General features: G+C 39.4%; 1 protein-coding gene across 3 annotated transcripts in view; it reads right to left on the minus strand.

Annotated features, from left to right (window-relative positions):
* LOC117431725 (ankyrin repeat and fibronectin type-III domain-containing protein 1-like) overlaps positions 1-18,887 on the minus strand; it is a 256,983-nt gene that overhangs the window by 216,454 nt on the left and 21,642 nt on the right. For all 3 annotated transcript variants that reach the window (XM_034053016.3, XM_058995967.1, XM_034053015.3), the window contains one exon: positions 11,281-11,398. In XM_034053016.3, the coding sequence (XP_033908907.2) occupies positions 11,281-11,297 (17 nt within the window). In that variant the 5' untranslated portion in view covers positions 11,298-11,398. The remainder of the gene's footprint in view (positions 1-11,280; positions 11,399-18,887) is intronic.

The following is an 18,887-nucleotide window of genomic DNA, read 5'->3' on the forward strand; positions in this document are numbered from 1 at the left end:
AATAAAGTGCATCTCTCTCCTCTCTCCTAAAGAATCGCCGACAAGGAACATTGATTTATTTGGATTACATTTCTTGCCTGTTTAAAAAGTTGAGGTCTGTGTCAGTGTCAGTTTTGTTCTTTGGGTCTGGAGGCTCAGCTGTGCAGAGGTTTAAGTAATTTATTGTGTCAGTATAACCTTAATCCTAAAGAAGTCGAACCAAAGGAGGATATAATGAGGCTATGTAATGAAGAGGTGAGACCACACATAGAATACTGTGTTCAATTCTGGTCCCCACAACACAAAAAGGACAATGTGGCCTTAAGAGTCCAGTGCAAAGCAACCAGACTTATCCCAGGGCTCAAAGGTATGAGCTATGAAGATAGGTTGAGGAACAGAAACTAGAACAAAGAAAAATTAGGGGGAGGGGGGGCTTGAAGTCCTTAAATCTTAAATCGCTGACACAATTAATCCTAACCAATACTTTAGGTACAGCACATAAACCAAGACCACAGGACACCACTGGAAATGAAGTGGAGATACAGAGGGTAGGACACACTTCTTTACACAGGGATTGGTGAGGGCATAGAATGGGTTACCTTGCCATGATATTGATGCTGAATCACTGGGATCCTTTAAGACCCGACTTGACAAAGTTCTGAGATCAATCAGCTACTTGGAACCGGATGAGCACTGATGGGCCGAATGGCTTCCTGTGATTTAGCAGTGTATATTTAGCAGAATTCATTAGTTTATGTATTGAAAGGCAGTGGTAAATTAAGGGTGACTGAACAGCAAACCAAGTAATTTTTGCATGCTCCCCACAGCAAAACATGAAGCGACAGTTATTGTTCTCATGAGGTTAGAACATGTTTTTTTAAAGCCTCAGCTAATAGCCCTTTACTGTGTGCCGTGAGCAGTGTGGCTCACAAGCCAGGGATGCTCTTGTAGTCTCAGTGCTGGGAAGCAGGCCTGCTCTGGCACCGCCGGGGGAAATCACAGTTTGACGAGAAGATGTCAGCAGCCAGCGCCAGGCTGGGAGTTTACACCGGGGAGCGATGCTGTCACAGGCCCCTCGAGGTGTACTGTGAAACCTGTCAGGAAAGAGTTGCTGGGCAGGGGGGGGGGCTGTCAATCAAGGCTCCAGGTACAGTACTCTCTCACTCGCTCGATTGAGGAATCATCTGCCCCAAGTAACCCCAGACCCTCAGACCGGTTGCCATAGCTATCTAGAATTGGCTACACTCAATTAAGATATGAACTTGGCATTAAAAGCGTGAAACTCAAATCAAACTCCAAAATACATTTGAAAAAAAAATAATAATGGGGGTGCCTTTGGACATTCAGAAGCCTGTTACTGTGCATCGTGCCAACATAGCATCAGTGACATCCCCCGAAATTCATCAGAACTTCTGCCAGGTTCTGTAACAGCTTAAAAGTTATATCAGCAGTTTATTACATTTCAAAAGCACTTGTGAAACTGCAGCATTAAATACAAAAACCTGGAAGCAACAGATCTTCTTTGAAATGCAGGCGCTGAGAAAGACTTCTAATCTAAATGTTTCTCATTTAATTGATTGCATTTCTTTTTAGTATTTATAAATGTAATTATGAGTTTTAAAAGACACCAAGATGACTGAAACACAAAATACAAAGTGAGCATAAACACAAAGAAAACAATGCGTTACAAAATTGTCAGAACACTCTGGCTGTCTGATAAATCAACACTAACAGGTTGCATTCTGTTTTAATAAAAACATGTTAGAAATGCACAAACCTACTTATCAAACCATATAGTGGCTGCTGAATAGCTTTGCACTTCAGTAATTCCTCCACTAGAGGGCATGTTTTGCTTGACAAATCCAAGCAGACATCTACAGATAATTCTAAATATTTTTCAGAACGGTCTGTGTAACGCTTCCCAATTCAATTTCTTGGACCGTTTTCAGAAACTGGAAAACTGAAAATAGGGTTTGTTCTTTTCATTTTTCCGTTTTTTCATCTACAGTTCAAAATTGAAATAAATACATTTTGAAAAAAAATAAAATTGGAGTTTTTCGTCTTGTGGGGAAAAAACAAACAAACATCAAACCACTGTAAAACTCCACACTTGTGTTTTTTATTGAAGGAAAAAATCGGGGTTCTGGAATTGAAAATGAAAATGAAAAAAGTCACCCCTGAAAAGTTATAATATCAAATACAAATAATGAGTAAGTCCTTACTAAGTCTTTCCTTCTATAACTGACATTCCTGGGAGGTTCGAAGCCTTTCTTTTTAAAATTCTCAGGGTTAGATCATGGAGAGTGATCTGTTGAATAATATTCTCATTCTTGTGTATTTTTCCTTGTGTGTTTGATGTGTTTTTTTGTTTGTTTGTTTTTGTGCTTAATTTGCACACAAATGGTTGGGCATTAAACACAAATTCATCAGAAATTCCACCGAATGTATTTTGTACAAATGTGTGTGCGCTAGGTTCTATTATCAGGGACTTAACTGTCTCATCATGTGTGCTAGAGGTCAAGGTCATTTTTTAATTTGACGGCTTATTTGCTGACAGTGTGTGTAACACCCAACCATTTGATTGGAAGCCATTGAAACTACAATATCACTCCTCTGGTCCTTCCTTCCACCACTGTAAGTCTCAAATCTCTTGGGCCCAATCGGGTTGTGGGAAGAGAGCTGCCACCTCCATTAGAGAGAAGGCAGGGACAAGACAAGAAAGGAGTGTGGGGGGACAGGAAAGAAAATGGGAGACAGAACAGGGCAGTAAGTAAGCCCTGGAATGCGAGACCATTTAAATTAGTTTTTAATAATATGGTTTATCTGTATAATTGGCAGTAGAAAGCCAGCCGTCCTCAACAAAGGCCACACTGCAGGCCACCCAACACCACCCAAGACCCACCTACACAGAGGAAGCCGAGGCACAAAGCAATTGGCTAGCTTCACTGGCCTGTATCTATTCCATTGCTGCCATCCCACTACCCTACCAGAGCCCAAACACCACCACAGGCAACCTTTTTAGACCACAGGTATAATACCATTCAGAAACAGTAGGGGTGCTGTCTGTCTCTCTTCCAAGTGTTGTCCATGTGTCTTAGTGATGGCTATAATGGGATGCAGGAAAGTGCAAGGAACAGCACACTACACTACTGGGAACAACACAGTAAAAGAAATGATGCAGCAATCCATTTTTTGTCTTTTCAAGAAAAGAAATTGAGCAGACGTGCAGTGCAGTTGATGATAACTCATCTTTACAAATAACCCCAATAGATTCAGACTCTAGCAAACAGCGTCAACAAGAGTACAATGTAGAAGGTTGCATGTGTCACAGTAAGTAGTCAGAGAACCTTGGAGTCTGTACAAGCAAATGTAATATATCAGTGGCACAGCAGCCTCAAACTCTGAGGAGAATCTTAGTGAATTACCTAGTTGCTGGTCAAAAGAGCAAAGAAATTATTTTAAAAGAGCAAAATCCCTGGCTACAAATTCAAAAAGGAAAATTAGGTTATGGTGTATGTGATCTATAAGTTTACTACTGTCAGCCATCTGACTCTGTTATCGGTGCATGTGAAGGCAGCCTTTTGTGAGGAGCCAGCTCTTACTACAATATTCTTTGAGTCGATTGAATTAGATCAGATGGCAGCTAAAGCGATTAACCAAGGAGTTTATAAAGAGAAACGGGATCTCCTTCACTGCAGATGGAGCATCAGCAATGATGGGACGGGTCTCTGGAGTCTCACCACTGCTGGAGAAAGAACACTACTATCCTAATCATGTTATATGGCACTACTGCAACCATAGACTTGAGCTTGCTGTAGGGGATGCTTCAAAGAGGCGACGGGAACAAACAAGTTTTATGGACAGTCTCTAGACCATATGTTACTGCTGCTTGGAATTTCTATCCTGCCTTAGAAGGTCATTTTCATTCAGCGGCTGAAGATCCAAAACAAGGAAGTCAGGAAAAACCAAAATACAGAGGTCTTCTAGAAAAGCTAACCTGTATTTCTAATGAGAGATGCTCTGAGTGAGCTAGCTGGATTATCTCTAAACTGAAAGCAGACTCTACCACCCTCCCAGAAGCCCACATTTTAATCTGCCGAATATTAAAGTTTTTGAAGCATTGACTGGTAAGGAGAAGCCCAATTTATAAGAATAGCCACTGAGCCTACAAAGAAGCTGGAATTTCAAGGTGTAGCTTTACATGCTGGATAAAAGGTTGATGTTGAAATCAATAGATTTTTTTTTTTTTCGAAGCTTGCTAAATTACCTGCAGAACAGGCTCCTCAACACAGCCTCGTCCCATGTACCAACCGCTTCAGATGCAATGGTTTCTGAATATCAGGAGCGGATTTCTGCATGCAAGGTTGTATATCCCCAGTACTGAATATGATATTCTATATGGAGAAAGCGAGGTAAATCGCAATGTGCACAACATTTTGGCTACCTGCAAGACAGATTGTGGAAGGATTTCAGGAATACAAGGACAATGGAGGAAGGCATGTGCCAGACCAAATGTTCCCTCTCATTACAACTTTGAAAACAATTGCAATTTCAACTGCAGAATGTGAGCGGGTGTTTAGCACTGTGAGTAATACTGTTACACCAATTAGGAACTCTCTCTGCATCATCAGAGTCAGCAATCTGCTGTTTCTGCACCGCAACAGCCCACCTTTGACACATTTTCAACTACAGAGCTATGTGAAAGCATGGTTAGTTCAAGGTCGACAGAGTGCTGATCACATAGCTTGCAGGGAGCGGGAACACATGGAAGATGCAGACCAAAAGAGCATATGGTGTCTTCTTTAAAAATGCCTAGTATTGGAGTGTAGGCGCCAGCTGCCTCTTATTTACTGCTGTAGTACTGACAATGTTTTTGCAATTGTTTAACCTGAGCAGTTTGAAAAAACAGACTTTTGCAGCACTCTGTGTTCATTAGCATACATTACACAGCACAAGGCTACCGCTATGTACACTAAATTACCAATAATAAAAATGATATACTAAAAGTCACTATAGGACAGAGGTTTTCAAACTGTAGGGTGTTCTTTATTCCGCTTTTAAATGCAAAAGTAAGGACTTGGAGGATTTAAAAACCCCATTTAGTAGTGGAATGGAAAACACTGTAAATTAAACTATTACTATTATTGTAGTATTGGTAATACAGTATACCTTTTATTTCACAAACATAAAAACTAATTGAAATGCGTTTCAATGATCGTAGATTAAAAGCACTAGGGTGTTACTACTAGTAAAACCAGACCGTGATATAAATAAAAGGTATACTGTAACATTAATCGTGCAATCAGTTTAATTTACCGGGTTTGGCTGTGAAACAATTAAATAGGCTTTTAAATGTAGAATGAAGAATGAGAATACGTGACTATGTATTGATGTTAATACAATTACAAAAAGTAATTGTAATAAAGTGTATGCAACTTAAAAATATATATATTATATCTTTATTACAGACTAGTGGCTTATATATCCTGGTAGAACCTACAGCACGCTATTGTAATGACCCTGCGATTTCCATCGTTGCAGGACTTATTGACTGTCCTGTTTGTTTGTTTTTGACGTTTTTGTATTACATCATGTTTTGCTGTGACACGCCACATGCTAGCAGGGGTGTTGGTTGCCAGTCTGTCCCGGTTCACCAATCCTGGACACGCATTTGTACCCCCAGAATACTTCCGGGAGACTGGGGTCCGAATGGCAGGCGGATGGAGGGCACGGTTTAATGCAAAGAGATAAATAGAAGTGCATGCCTGAGCGGTTGTGGTAGAATGGAATTTAGCACAGAGAGATTAGGTTTTTATTATTTTGTTTTGCTTTGGCGTGGTTCTTAATTGTTTATTTGTCCTGTGCTAATAAAACTGCTGAATTTGAGCAGGAAGCTACTGCCGGTGTGGAGCCTGCTTTCATTTTACACGCGATAATATGTTATTTTAGGAAAACCATATTTTTCTAAATATTGTACTGTTTACTAGAAGCGGGGTGACAGGGAGAGATTGGAAAGGTTACTATTTTTTTTTTGTTTTGTTTTTACTATTGACAGTCTTGTGTTATGTTGTGATGTGCGAGTACAAATACATTGCAGAAATCTGTGGTCCTACCGTCACCAGTAGTTTTAAAAAATAATCTTTAACCCAACTAAACAGCATCGTACTTTTATCCAAAAGTTTATCCTGCTGCAGTGAAGCTCTTCAACTTGACTTGAATTAGAGTGCTTTCTGGGTAAAATTAGTCCTGAGATTCATTGAAGGTTAAAATAAACTCACAGTGAATGTACATGCCAAGAGTAATGAACAAAGCAGAACTTTTCAGTGACATTGGGATTTGTATATTTGTTTGTTAGAATAATTAGATAACTGCTATAACAGCAGACATTTAGTCACATATCTGCAGAAGAAAGCCATTTTTGGTTTTGCCTATTTTACGCAGAATATTATTATAAATCGCTAACAGGAAATTTTACATATGGTGTATGAGGGTCTGTCACAAAGACGGCTGCAGTGGGTGACGTCAGACCAGAAACAGGAAGTAACACACAGAGACTTGGGGTTTTGATGAAGCTGAGCGCGTGACCGCGCTCAACATTTAATAATTAAACAGAACAGAAAATAAAACGGTTGTAACAAAAACACAGGACACGGCACTTACGCCAAAATAAATATATAAACAAAACGGACTAACAGACAGACAAACGAACAAACACGGTGAGTGAAAACACTTATATTTACGTTCTTACTTTTTATTCCTCTCTCTCCCGTTCTCCACTCTCGAACACCCAACCCCAAGTGAGTGAAAACATGCTGCTTTTATGCAGTTGTACCGAGACTCGATTGCTAGTCAATCATTCAATTGGAATCTCGGTACAACTGCATGTGAATTATTAAAGTGCACTTTCCCATGTTCACATACTAATACTTTAAATGCACGTGATGTGATGTGCCATCCTCGTGCCTAAATACAAATATACAATTTAAATCACATGTGAAACACAGACCCGTTTATATCCCGTGTACCAATGACTATACACCAACGTTTACACACAACACGTAACATATAAACATAAACTACGCACAAGGGCGTGGCCACATTGCCACAGGGTCATATATTTTAATTGTGAGTCCACAGCTTTGGTGAAAAGTGTTGCATCACCCTATAGAATTAACACATTTTGCTTCATAAAAGTCGAATGAAACCTGCTGAATAATGTTACGTTAACATATTGAGTTACATACTGCTTTGTAGTTTTCCATATACTTAAAGAAAATTTGGCAAAAACTGAAAAATGTGACAATTCGAAATCTAACATGAAATACTGTACTGCTATTATGGCTTCTGTGGTATCATTACATGATTTAAAATATAATGTCTAAAATTATGTTCCTATAGTTATTTATAGTTGTAATTAATGTCTCAATCCTAAAATGTATATAATGGAACATGTGGTAAATGTTTACAGTAGATATAAATCATTAGGGAATGTAAGTTTCAAATATGTTTACTGTATTTTAACCAAGCTGAGCCTATATCATCTTCAATTGAGGTTTTCTTATGGAAAAAACAAACTAGAAGGGTATGTTTCCTAAGACAACTGTTGCCAGTTTAGAGCCCTGTAATTGTTGATGCACACTCATTACATTAGACCTGTCAAGCGTCCATGGTGACCCTACACCTTATTGACAGTGTTATGATAGGGGTTTCTGAATTTTTACCACATCCCTTTACCTGCACAGCAAGCTGCAATGCAAGGTACAGTAGTGCCCTCTTGTGCCACACAATAAAAATGTATGGAGTTGGTTTTGAAAGTTTCAGATACTCTCTACAGACTGTGCTTAAATACTTTAACCATTTTTCATCACAACTGGATAAGTGGTTCTCCAGGTCTATGTAAAACTTGTGTGTTGGAGACAGACAGACTTCGCCACCACAATGATCTGGGCTTACTAACTAATGTCAACTTTCTAACTCATTTATCAACCACAGGGGATGCTTCAGAAAAGTCTCCTGAATGCTGAATTTTTGAAGACAGAAATTAAACTGGAAGTTGTTTCACCTTTAATGGAACTACCACAGGGTAAAATGTAACAAATTAACCAATTTTCTTTTCCCATGTGTGCCGAATGATATTTTAAGGGAAGATTTCCAACATTGCATCATGTTTTAATGTGTTCCATCTTTAAACAACTTCAGTCTTTAATGTTGTTTAGCATTAATGCAAAGTAGGATAAATTGCCTTAAAATTGGATCTACATAGGATACGCAAATAAAAATGTGTTTTAAGCAATTATAGCAATTATTGCAAAATGTTGTAACCGTAAGTGTCAGAAGTTCGGGACGTACAGGGTGGTTAATCCAATCGAAGCCCCCCTTTGTATCTGATCACAAGCACGGAGATCTCCATCTCAGTGGCTCAAATCAGCTTTTTGTCTGCTTATGATATAACCCATCTATTAGAACAATCTCTCTCTCTCTCTAACTGGATTGTCACACATTTTAATAGCGCTCAATAACATTTTATAGACATGGAAATCTGTCACGGACCATTAATCTTACAAATCGCTCACCGACTCAAAGCATTCACCATCTGAAATGGTTTAGACCCCAACGGGATTTCACATGAACTGGCAGTCTATGTAATGAGTTATGACAGGGATGGATTTTGGCATGTTTTTAAGTGATGCTGGGGGCAAAAGTCATGCGGTTTGCAAAGATCAAAAGAAATGCCACATTATTAAGATGCACAGGGCTAGAGAGCCAAGAATGGTAGTGTTCATTTTTTAGGTTAAATGTAATGACAGTGATCTGAGAATGGAGTGTATAGACTAGTGCTCATTACTAAGGTGCAGGGCAATGACAGTGTTGGAGAGCTCTAGAATGGAGTGTTTTATTATATTACAGTAACTGAGAATATGCAAAAATGTAAAATACAGCACTATAGATAAACCGCTGCATCCTGGTACCTGTTCGGTAGATCCTGCAACACATGAAGTGATGTGGTGTCAGGGAAGCAGTACCTGTCCAAACTGAATTAAAAAATACAGTACTGTGCAAAAGTTTTAGGCAGGTGTGAAAAAATGCTGTAAAGTAAGAATGCTTTCAAAAATAGGACATGTTAATAGTTTATATTTATCAATTAACAAAATGCAAAGTGAGTGAACAGAAGAAAAATCTACATCAAATCAATATTTGGTGTGACCACCCTTTGCCTTCAAAACAGCATCAATTCTTCTAGGTACACTTGCACACAGTTTTTGAAGGAACTCGGCAGGTAGGTTGGCCCAAACATCTTGGAGAACTAACCACAGTTCTTCTGTGGATTTAGGCAGCCTCATTTGCTTCTCTCTCTTCATGTAATCCCAGACAGACTCGATGATGTTGAGATCAGGGCTCTGTGGGGGCCATACCATCACTTGTTCTTCTTTACGCTGAAGATAGTTCTTAATGACTTTCGCTGTATGTTTGGGGTCGTTGTCATGCTGCAGAATAAATTTGGGGCCAATCAGAATCCTCCCTGATGGTATTGCATGATGGATAAGTATCTGCCTGTACTTCTCAGCATTGAGGAGACCATTAATTCTGACCAAATCCCCAACTCCATTTGCAGAAATGCAGCCCCAAACTTGCAAGGAACCTCCACCATGCTTCACTGTTGCCTGCAGACACTCATTCGTGTACCGCTCTCCAGCCCTTCGGCGAACAAACTGCCTTCTGCTACAGCCAAATATTTCAAATTTTGACTCATCAGTCCAGAGCACCTGCTGCCATTTTTCTGCACCCCAGTTCCTGTGTTTTCGTGCATAGTTGAGTCGCTTGGCCTTGTTTCCACGTCGGAGGTATGGCTTTTTGGCCACAAGTCTTCCATGAAGGCCACTTCTGACCAGACTTCTCCGGACAGTAGATGGGTGTACCAGGGTCCCACTGTTTTCTGCCAGTTCTGAGCTGATGGCACTGCTGGACATCTTCCGATTGCGAAGGGAACAAAGCATGATGTGTCTTTCAAGTTTCCTTGGCCGACCACTGCGTCTACGGTCCTCAACGTTGCCCCTTTCTTTGTGCTTCTTCAAAAGAGCTTGGACAGCACATCTGGAAACCCCTGTCTGCCTTGAAATTTCTGCCTGGGAGAGACCTTGCTGATGCAGTATAACTACCTTGTGTCTTGTTGCTGTGCTCAGTCTTGCCATGGTGTATGACTTTTGACAGTAAACTGTCTTCAGCAACCTCACCTTGTTAGCTGAGTTTGGCTGTTCCTCACCCAGTTTTATTCCTCCTACACAGCTGTTTCTGTTTCAGTTAATGATTGTGTTTCAACCTACATATTGAATTGATGATCATTAGCACATGTTTGGTATAATTGTTTAATCATACACCTGACTATATGCCTACAAAATCCCTGACTTTGTGCAAGTGTACCTAGAAGAATTGATGCTGTTTTGAAGGCAAAGGGTGGTCACACCAAATATGGGTTTGATTTAGATTTTTCTTCTGTTCACTCACTTTGCATTTAGTTAATTGATAAATATAATCTATTAAAATCACTGTTAAAACTGAAATCAAATTATATTCCTAGATTTAGAAATTGTTTTCTATAAAACTACATCTTCAGAGAAAGCAAGAGCTGTCAGCAGAAGTAATTTCAGTTTTTTTCTCCCCAATTTAGAATGTTCCCTCACTGTAGCAATCCCCACAGCAGCTCAGGGTAACTGAAGGTCAGTGAGCTTCCTCAAGCCAATCGCTTCTTTACACCCAGGGCAAAGGCCAGCCCTGCAGGTCCCACTTGAGTTAGGTGGGTGTCTGTCCAGTAGTGACCACTGTGGCACAGTAAGGAGAAACAGTCCCTGACTGAATTCCCTAATTAAAAAGGTCAGAAACTTTAAGCACTAGGTTAAGCCTCAGTTAGCACTACTAAGGCTTTAAAGCAACATGTTAATAAACAGAGAACTGCCACAAAATAGACAGCATGAAAAAGTAATGACAGACTGTTCCATAATAGATCCCTAGGTTCTGATATTTACAGTAACTTGCAATTCCAAGTTTTATAGAAACTGGATAAATATTTTTTTCTAGACAGAAGGAAAAATGAGTGTCATATAGACATACATAAGACATCTCCTCAGAGGCTCATATTCTGGTGTTCTACCAAAGTCTGGCAATGGGAACTGGAGAAGTGGTTCTCTAGATATATGTAAAACTAGATTCTATGAGCGCTTCCACTATATGCATACCAGGAGGGATAAAAATGCAGAAATAAACATAACTGTGTCTTTCTTATGTATGGACAAAATGGTGTCCTACCCTAAAAACAGTTCCATGCTGACTCCATCAGATTCCCTGCTGTGTCCCCTTGTCCCGATGAGCTTCCTCTGGGTCTGTGGTGCCTGTGACTGCGCTACCGTTCACTGCTTTGCCTTCCCTGTAAGTAGAAGAAAGAGAGCCCATCACATCATTCACTCAGCACTGAATCTCACGAGTTGTTTTCATCTTGCTCGCTTTAGAAGACATCACAAAGGACTTATTTAATATACAGGGGTGAACCATGGGTTGAGCACTAAAAGCACTGGTAATAGAAATCCAAGGAAGTCATCAATCAAGCATTATCTGAAATTAAATTAATCTGGCTTCAAAAAAGTCTTCATCTTTTTGCAGTACTTTAAACACAAATGATATAATTGTGTAAGCTGAAGGTGAGCCTCATTTACCCTGCTACTTTATTATTATTAATTATTTCTTAGCAGATGCCCTTATCCAGTGAGACCTACAATTGTTACAAGATATCACATTATGTTTTACATACAATTACATTATTTTTTACACACAATTACCCATTTATAGAGTTGGGTTTTTACTGGAGCAATCTAGGTAAAGTACCTTGCTCAAGGGTACAGCAGCAGTGTCCCCCACCTGGGATTGAACCCACAACCCTCCGGTCAAGAGGCCAGAGCCCTAACCACTTCTCCACAGTGCTGCCCCTTCTTTCCTGTGTAACAGGAAATAGACACTTACCTGAACCTTGTGTTCCATTCTGCACATAAGAAAACCATGTGGTGTCAATTAATACCCGTAACGCAGTAAGTACTCTTATATAACAGTGTTGTGTGCTCAACCTAATCAAATTGAAAACAGTCTGGGAAAAGGGGAATGGGCAACCATTTGTTTTTAGTTGTGAGGAAATACAGGACCTGTTTTTGCCATTATTGTTAGTAAAAATTAAAAACATTTTTTCCCCTCAGTATATACAGTTATAGCCAAAAGTTTTGCATCATACTCAGCTGGAGATCCGAGCCATGGAAGATGCCTGATGTTTCTATCATGCATCTCAAACCATTTAGCCACAGTTCCAGCATGGTGAATGGAAGCAATATCATCTTGAAAGTTGCCATCGCAAGTTGCAGCATTTTTGGGTAGACTTGATCAGACAGTGCATGTCCTTTCATTTGTATTGGATCAAAATAATTTCATACTGTAAATTCAAGTTCCACACTTCTAAAAGAAGCCTCTGATATGAACACAATATCCCATCAGTAATCTGCCTGCGCTCTCTGTGCAGATGGTCCCTCCGTGCCCCGTGGCTCTAACAAGCGCCTTTTGATTCATATCCCAGACTCGTATGTCCCAACCATATGATGGCATTGTATGATAAGGAGATTAAAAGAAAAGCTGTATTATTTATTATCATTCATGTGTTTCACCTTTGCCACGATTCAGTACAAAACACCCATCCAACAGCAGGACTGCATTAGTGAAATATCAGTATTTCTAGAACTAAGATTTATATCAAAACCATGGACAAAGACTTCTGCCCCTAAGCTAGAGTAGGGATGAAAGGATTTTAAATTCTCATCAAAAGCTATTTCTGTCTCTATTAAATACAAATTCCGGCAAATGTTCAGCATTAAATGAGTGCTAACTGAGACACTGATTTCAATGTTACTTAATTTGTTTTTAGTTTTACATTACAATTCTGGTTAGTGTTTTGAAGTGATGTATATACAGTAATTAGAAAATGATTTAGTACCATCAGATAGTAAATGCCTTCTACTACAGCCCAGCATCAACTGTGAATCAAGTATGGGCTTTTTTCATTTTGACTTGCCACTTTACATCTATTGGCCAGCAAATACTAAAAGACACAATTGATCCAAATGAATTTTATTATCCACCAAAAACAGCCAATCAATACGTTGCACCAAAGAAAGCAACCAGTCCTGTACCGGCAATTGCTAAATCAGCCAATCACAGGCTGTCGGTTCAACATCTTCCAATAACAACAAACCGAGACAGTTTAGTATGCTTCATTCAGATATGACTCTACCCAGATGAACTATAAGTAACTCTACAAGTAAAAAGGTATTTGTTTAATAATGTTATTTCTTTTATTTATTTATTTTTGTCTCATTATGTACGAGATCCTCTATTAACGTTTTCAGGACTATTTTCCTAAAACTTTTCTCAGCAGAAGGGTACCTGGCGAAATCTAGGTCAAAGTGTTGTATTAAAGACAATAATGAGAAAAATTGTTTTCTAATAGCGATAGTGTGCTTTCGAGGAAGGCTACCGTGTGGTAGTTAACCTTGACTTTCATTAGTGCCCTCTGGACGCACAACTCCAGTAATGGTTAAATACCATACGGTCGAGACTTTAACAACAGACACTATCGCTTAAGTGATTGTGATAATGAATTTTATAGTCCTTTGTTTTGGCAATTAGAATACAGCGGGGGGCGTACATATGTCACGTTTTACATAACGTATATTTAGAGAACTGCTTGTCCAATTGTAATAAAATTTACAAGTAAAATTAATTGAAGTTATTGAAGAATTTGGGGGTACAGAAAGACTTACTGACTGTCTGTCTGTCCATATGTGTGTCATTTAGTCATAAACAGGGTCTGTGTCAATTTAGAAATGCTAAAAGAAACTTAAATTAAATAATAAATGTTTCAAGTAGAAGGGTATGTCTAAATACCAAAAAAGGAGCTGACAGGGCTCCCGAGTGGCGCATCCAGTAAAGGCACTCCGTGTGGATTGCAGGATGCACCCTACAGCCTGGAGATCGCAGGTTCGAATCCAGGCGATGTCATTGCAGACCATGAGCGGGGGTTCCTAAGGGGCATGTCCTCCACTCTGTTGTCCTCCAGCATTATAGGTCTGGTGGATCCGCAGTGCGAAAAATGACAGATTGGCAGGAACACGTTTAGAGGACGCGTGTTTCAGCTTCTGTTTCCTGAGTCGTCGGGGGGTTGCAGCAGTGAACCGGGATAAAAATAATAATTGGGCATTCCAAATTGGGGAGAAAAACAAAGTCAATATTTAAACTGTAGTAGAGACCATGACCAGAGAACACAGTTGGAAATTAATTCTTTGTATGGTTGTTGATTTTTTAAAGTGATAGCAAACAAAATAGCACTCTAAATCTCACCTATTGTGCACGTCCATTTGCTATGTACCAGTGGAGGCTGGTGGCCAACACAAATGGGCACAAAAAAGGCAGAGGGCTTAGGGGTCCCATTAAGATCCCAGCAACAGTAGAATCTTATTATTGTATTCTGACTGACAACACTTTTCATATTATTAGTAGTAGTAGTATTTATTTATTTATTTATTTATTTATTTATTTGGCAGACACCGTTATCCATGGTGACTTACAGGTATTACAGGGCAGTGTTGTACAGGGTTACAATGAAAGATTAAGATTTAAATACAGTATAATTTACAGTAAGTGCAAATAATACTAAATTTCAGGACTATTTTCCTAAAACTTTTCTCAGCAGAAGGGTACCTGGCGAAATCTAGGTCAAAGTGTTGTATTAAAGACAATAATGAGAAAAATTGTTTTCTAATAGCGATAGTGTGCTTTCGAGGAAGGCTACTTCACAGGAATGAACTAGGATGCAAAAAAGTTAAGATTACAAGTTATATCTACAATGACATATTAGTAGTGCAATAGTGCAAGGATAGTGCATCAGCTGAGGATCCAGTAATGTGGTGCGTAGGTCAGGCAAGTCCAGTGCATGGTAGTGGGGGTAGATCTTGAGATCTGCAAGTGCAGTCTAAACAGGTGCACTCCAATACGGCTGTTAAACGCATTTTCTCCGCTAGCCAACAGACAAAAGTAAAAAGTAGCCCATCATAGTTTATTCTAATAAACTCAGCTGTTACACACTGCCAGTGTATGTTTAAAAATGCACTGTACTGCATTTAGATTTCAAGACCACATACTTTGTATACAATATTTTCTAAACAAAGTTGTTAAGGCAGTAGAAAGGCAGGCAAAAAAAAAAAAACAAGCACATCGTATCGACTCTGTTTGCTAAACTTAAATAAATGACCAACAAAATAATTCAGTACCAACCGTACATGCGAAAAGAGAGTGAACGAGTTTGCCTGCGCTGGGGAAAATATGGGCATACGGGCGCAGTGTCTTCTGGGAATTGTAGTTTATCTGGACCACGCTGAAAGGTGTTTCCAATCCACACATGTCAACGCTGGCTTCTCTTTTTAACTTTCGTTTAATGGGACTAAACAGTCAAAGGATTTTCCACAGTATCGAGCAGCAATGCAGTTCATGTTTTGTCTACCGTTATGATGGATTTCTTTGTTTGTTTTTTTTCTGGTCAATGTCTCCTTCAACTTCACTCATAATTGGCTTACTCAGTAAAGCAGCGCTTTCAGCAAGGGGCAGGAGGGTTTGAGTTACTCCTCCAATTAAAATCAGAGATCAGACTACGTCATCTGCCATTGCTAGAAATGTTTGTAACGGAGGCTTGCCTCCTCTGAGGAGCCAGAACTGCTATTACTATAGGACAGTTGAATCAGGGTTTAGGTTAAAATGTCATTTTTTCTTGCTTTAGACAATATCTTTGTTTTTGTTTTATTGAACATTATTATAGGATAAGCTACACAACTATATATATTATATATATATATTATATATATATATATAATATATATATATATATAAAATTCACTTTGAAATTTTAAGGAGGCACTGCCTCCCTTGCCTCCTTTTAAGGTGCCTCCAATGCTATGTAAAATAGGTCTCAAAGTACAAACCAAACATGTTTTTCATTTTCATTTTAAAACAGGATATCTGGTCAGACGCGAAATTAAAAAAATGTGTCAACCACATTGCTTTCAGCAACTGCATTGCATATCCTCAGTCACTTCACCTGGAGAGTGAAACTGTCTCCACCCCTTCTGGGCCTTCTTTCTTGTCATTAACATACCAGCTGCTTCCCCTAATGACTGACATGCTTTGCAGCCAGAGACCCAGAGGGACACTGTAATGACTCAGGAAACTGTAGTTGAAAGCTAGTGCAATTTTAGTGTGGTACTGTAGTACAGTACAAGAAATCACATTTGTAAATACAAATACATTTGCTTAGTATCAGGGGTTCACATGACTTTTGAGTAATTAGGGGTCATCATCCAGGTCACTGTCAAGCTCCACATCCTCCTCCGACAGTTCAAACAACTGGGATTTGCATCCCTGTCAAGGATGCTGGGTTCAGGATCAAATGTCTCAGTGGTCGTTTTACACACATGAACATACATCAGGGCAGAAAGGCGTGGGGCTGATAGGTGGGATCGATATTTGTTTATTAAAATGTTGAGATGTGAAAACCCACGCTCACAAGCAGCACTGCTTAATGGCAGTGTCAGAGACAACAACAACAGTTTATGAATGTTTAAGTAGGAGTCCGGATTGCTGGTTATTACAATTTTTAATAAATTGTCTCATATTCTCTGTTTATTTCAATAGCCTACCACCAAATTCCAGCACTGGGGATTCAAAAGCAAAAAACACTGGATTCTTATGTTAGCTACTACTTTTAGAGCCAACTAGACATCAATCAGCCACTAGGAACTAGACAAGCATGAATGGGTCGAATGGCCTCCTCTCATTCAGAGCCTATCTCATGATCAAAATGAGGAAATAAATTATTTCCCAGTTTGATTTTCTTATTAGAGAGGCTTTCTTGTATCTAAAGCTTGTGTACAGTAAAACATCTTCCTTTGAATCCTGTCAGCCCCATAAAGACAGCATTCTCTGTGTGTGTTTGAGAAGGGTTTAACTGGCCTGGCTACCTTGCCATCTCAGTTTGTTCAATCCTCGCAGACAGCGGACAGGGCCCATTCTTCCCAGTTTCTTCTGTTCACTAGCCAAGCCTTGCGACATCCCAGCTTGTGAAAAGAGGTGGATCAAACGGATTTGCTACATCACCTCGAAACAAACACCAGCCCTGTCCTGTTGTAGCACTCCACCCCCACCCCCTACTTCTCTTGGACATGGGCAGCTGACATTAATAGAAGTGAACATTTTGTTTCATTGGAGCCCTCTAGGGCTGCTGATATTATTCACTCACAAAAATAAGGTTTTCAACCAACGTATTTTCACCGAGATCCCATGACATTCATTCTGAGGACACACTAAGAAAAGTATTTTAAAGTTCTCAGAGCTAATGAATACAGTTATTATAAAGATCTAGATTTTTTTCTATACTGCCTAGAAACATGCAGCTAGTCCCCGACTTGGGCACTAGATTCCAGCCATTTACAGAGCTATACTGTACATGCTCAGTTGAGCGAGGTGCTAAATCAAATCAGGGTTTCCATTAACTGGTCAATACCCGCCAGAGACGGTTTCAAAAGTTAGTTGATGGGCATAAACTGAAGACATCAGTTTGACTGGCAGCAAACAGTCTGTAATGGGCAGCTAGAAACATTGTCACTAACAAGAGTGAATGAGAGTGCCTCTAGTATGCCGTTGGACAACACCCTTTAAAAGGCACACGCGATCGAATGAGAGTGATCTGGCAGTTCTGGATTCAATCCACATTGGACTGGAGGGTGGGATTGTTAACTTTATTTTCATCCAGGATTCTGATTGACTGTGTCCCATGTGTTAGTTGAAAGCATAAAGCAAGTGCAGTTTATTTTTGTATGGTTTTTACATGTTCTCTTTAGTCTAGATCTGTCAGTCTAGTCTTACGTAAGTTTGCACACCCTATTTTTCCAGTACAAAATGCTTTAATTAACGCCGATATTGTACCTGTAGTTTTCAGTTACACTAAGAAATATTTTAATTTGAAATTATGAATGAATGTTAAAAAAACTTTTGAAAGTAAATTGTCAAACTAATCTGCTTCATTAAAAAAATAAGGCTAAGAGAAAGGAATGTTTTTTTTTCTTGTAACTTTTTCACATAGGCCTATCGCTTTTAGAGTGGACAGAATGATGATGATGATGTTTTGTGTTGTGACTGGTAAAACATTTAGTTTGTGTGATGGGCAGCAGTTTCTCCTAGCGGAAACGCTGGGCTTGCTTTGTTATTGGGTTGTTTTGGGTGTCCATCATACGGAGAGTACAAGTGATGTCAATCAAAGGGACTGAACTTAGGGAAGGTCTTTACATCTCGCTACATGAAAAATGGATAGATTTGAATAAAATCATCAGGAGGCTACAAAACAACAATCCTAGCGAAGGTCTAGATACTGCTATATTTTCTAAATGAAACACGGGGGGAATGCAATTTAATGTTAACCAATGTAAAGTGTTTAACACCGGTCACAAATAGTAGTGACTATTTGTGTACACTATTTGTGTGTAGCGCCCCTAGCGCCCCCCCCCCCCCCCCATTAGTACATTTGGATACGTTGTTTTCTAGATATAGGTACAAAAAATAAAATAATAAATGTAAGTATGGCGTATGACAGCACCTCCCCATATTCTGATTCAAATGCAGGCATCTGTACTTTGTCAACAGCAGGGGTCAATGAGCCTTGGCTATCCCTCTTAATATTAAAGTGTATGAAGATACTGTATGCTGTCAGTTTCAGCAATAACTTGACAGTGGCAGCAATGCAACTCCCACAATTGCACAGACCCTGACTAGCACAAATC

The sequence above is a fragment of the Acipenser ruthenus genome, chromosome 22 (assembly GCF_902713425.1).
Source record: "Acipenser ruthenus chromosome 22, fAciRut3.2 maternal haplotype, whole genome shotgun sequence".
NCBI classification, from domain to species: domain Eukaryota; kingdom Metazoa; phylum Chordata; class Actinopteri; order Acipenseriformes; family Acipenseridae; genus Acipenser; species Acipenser ruthenus.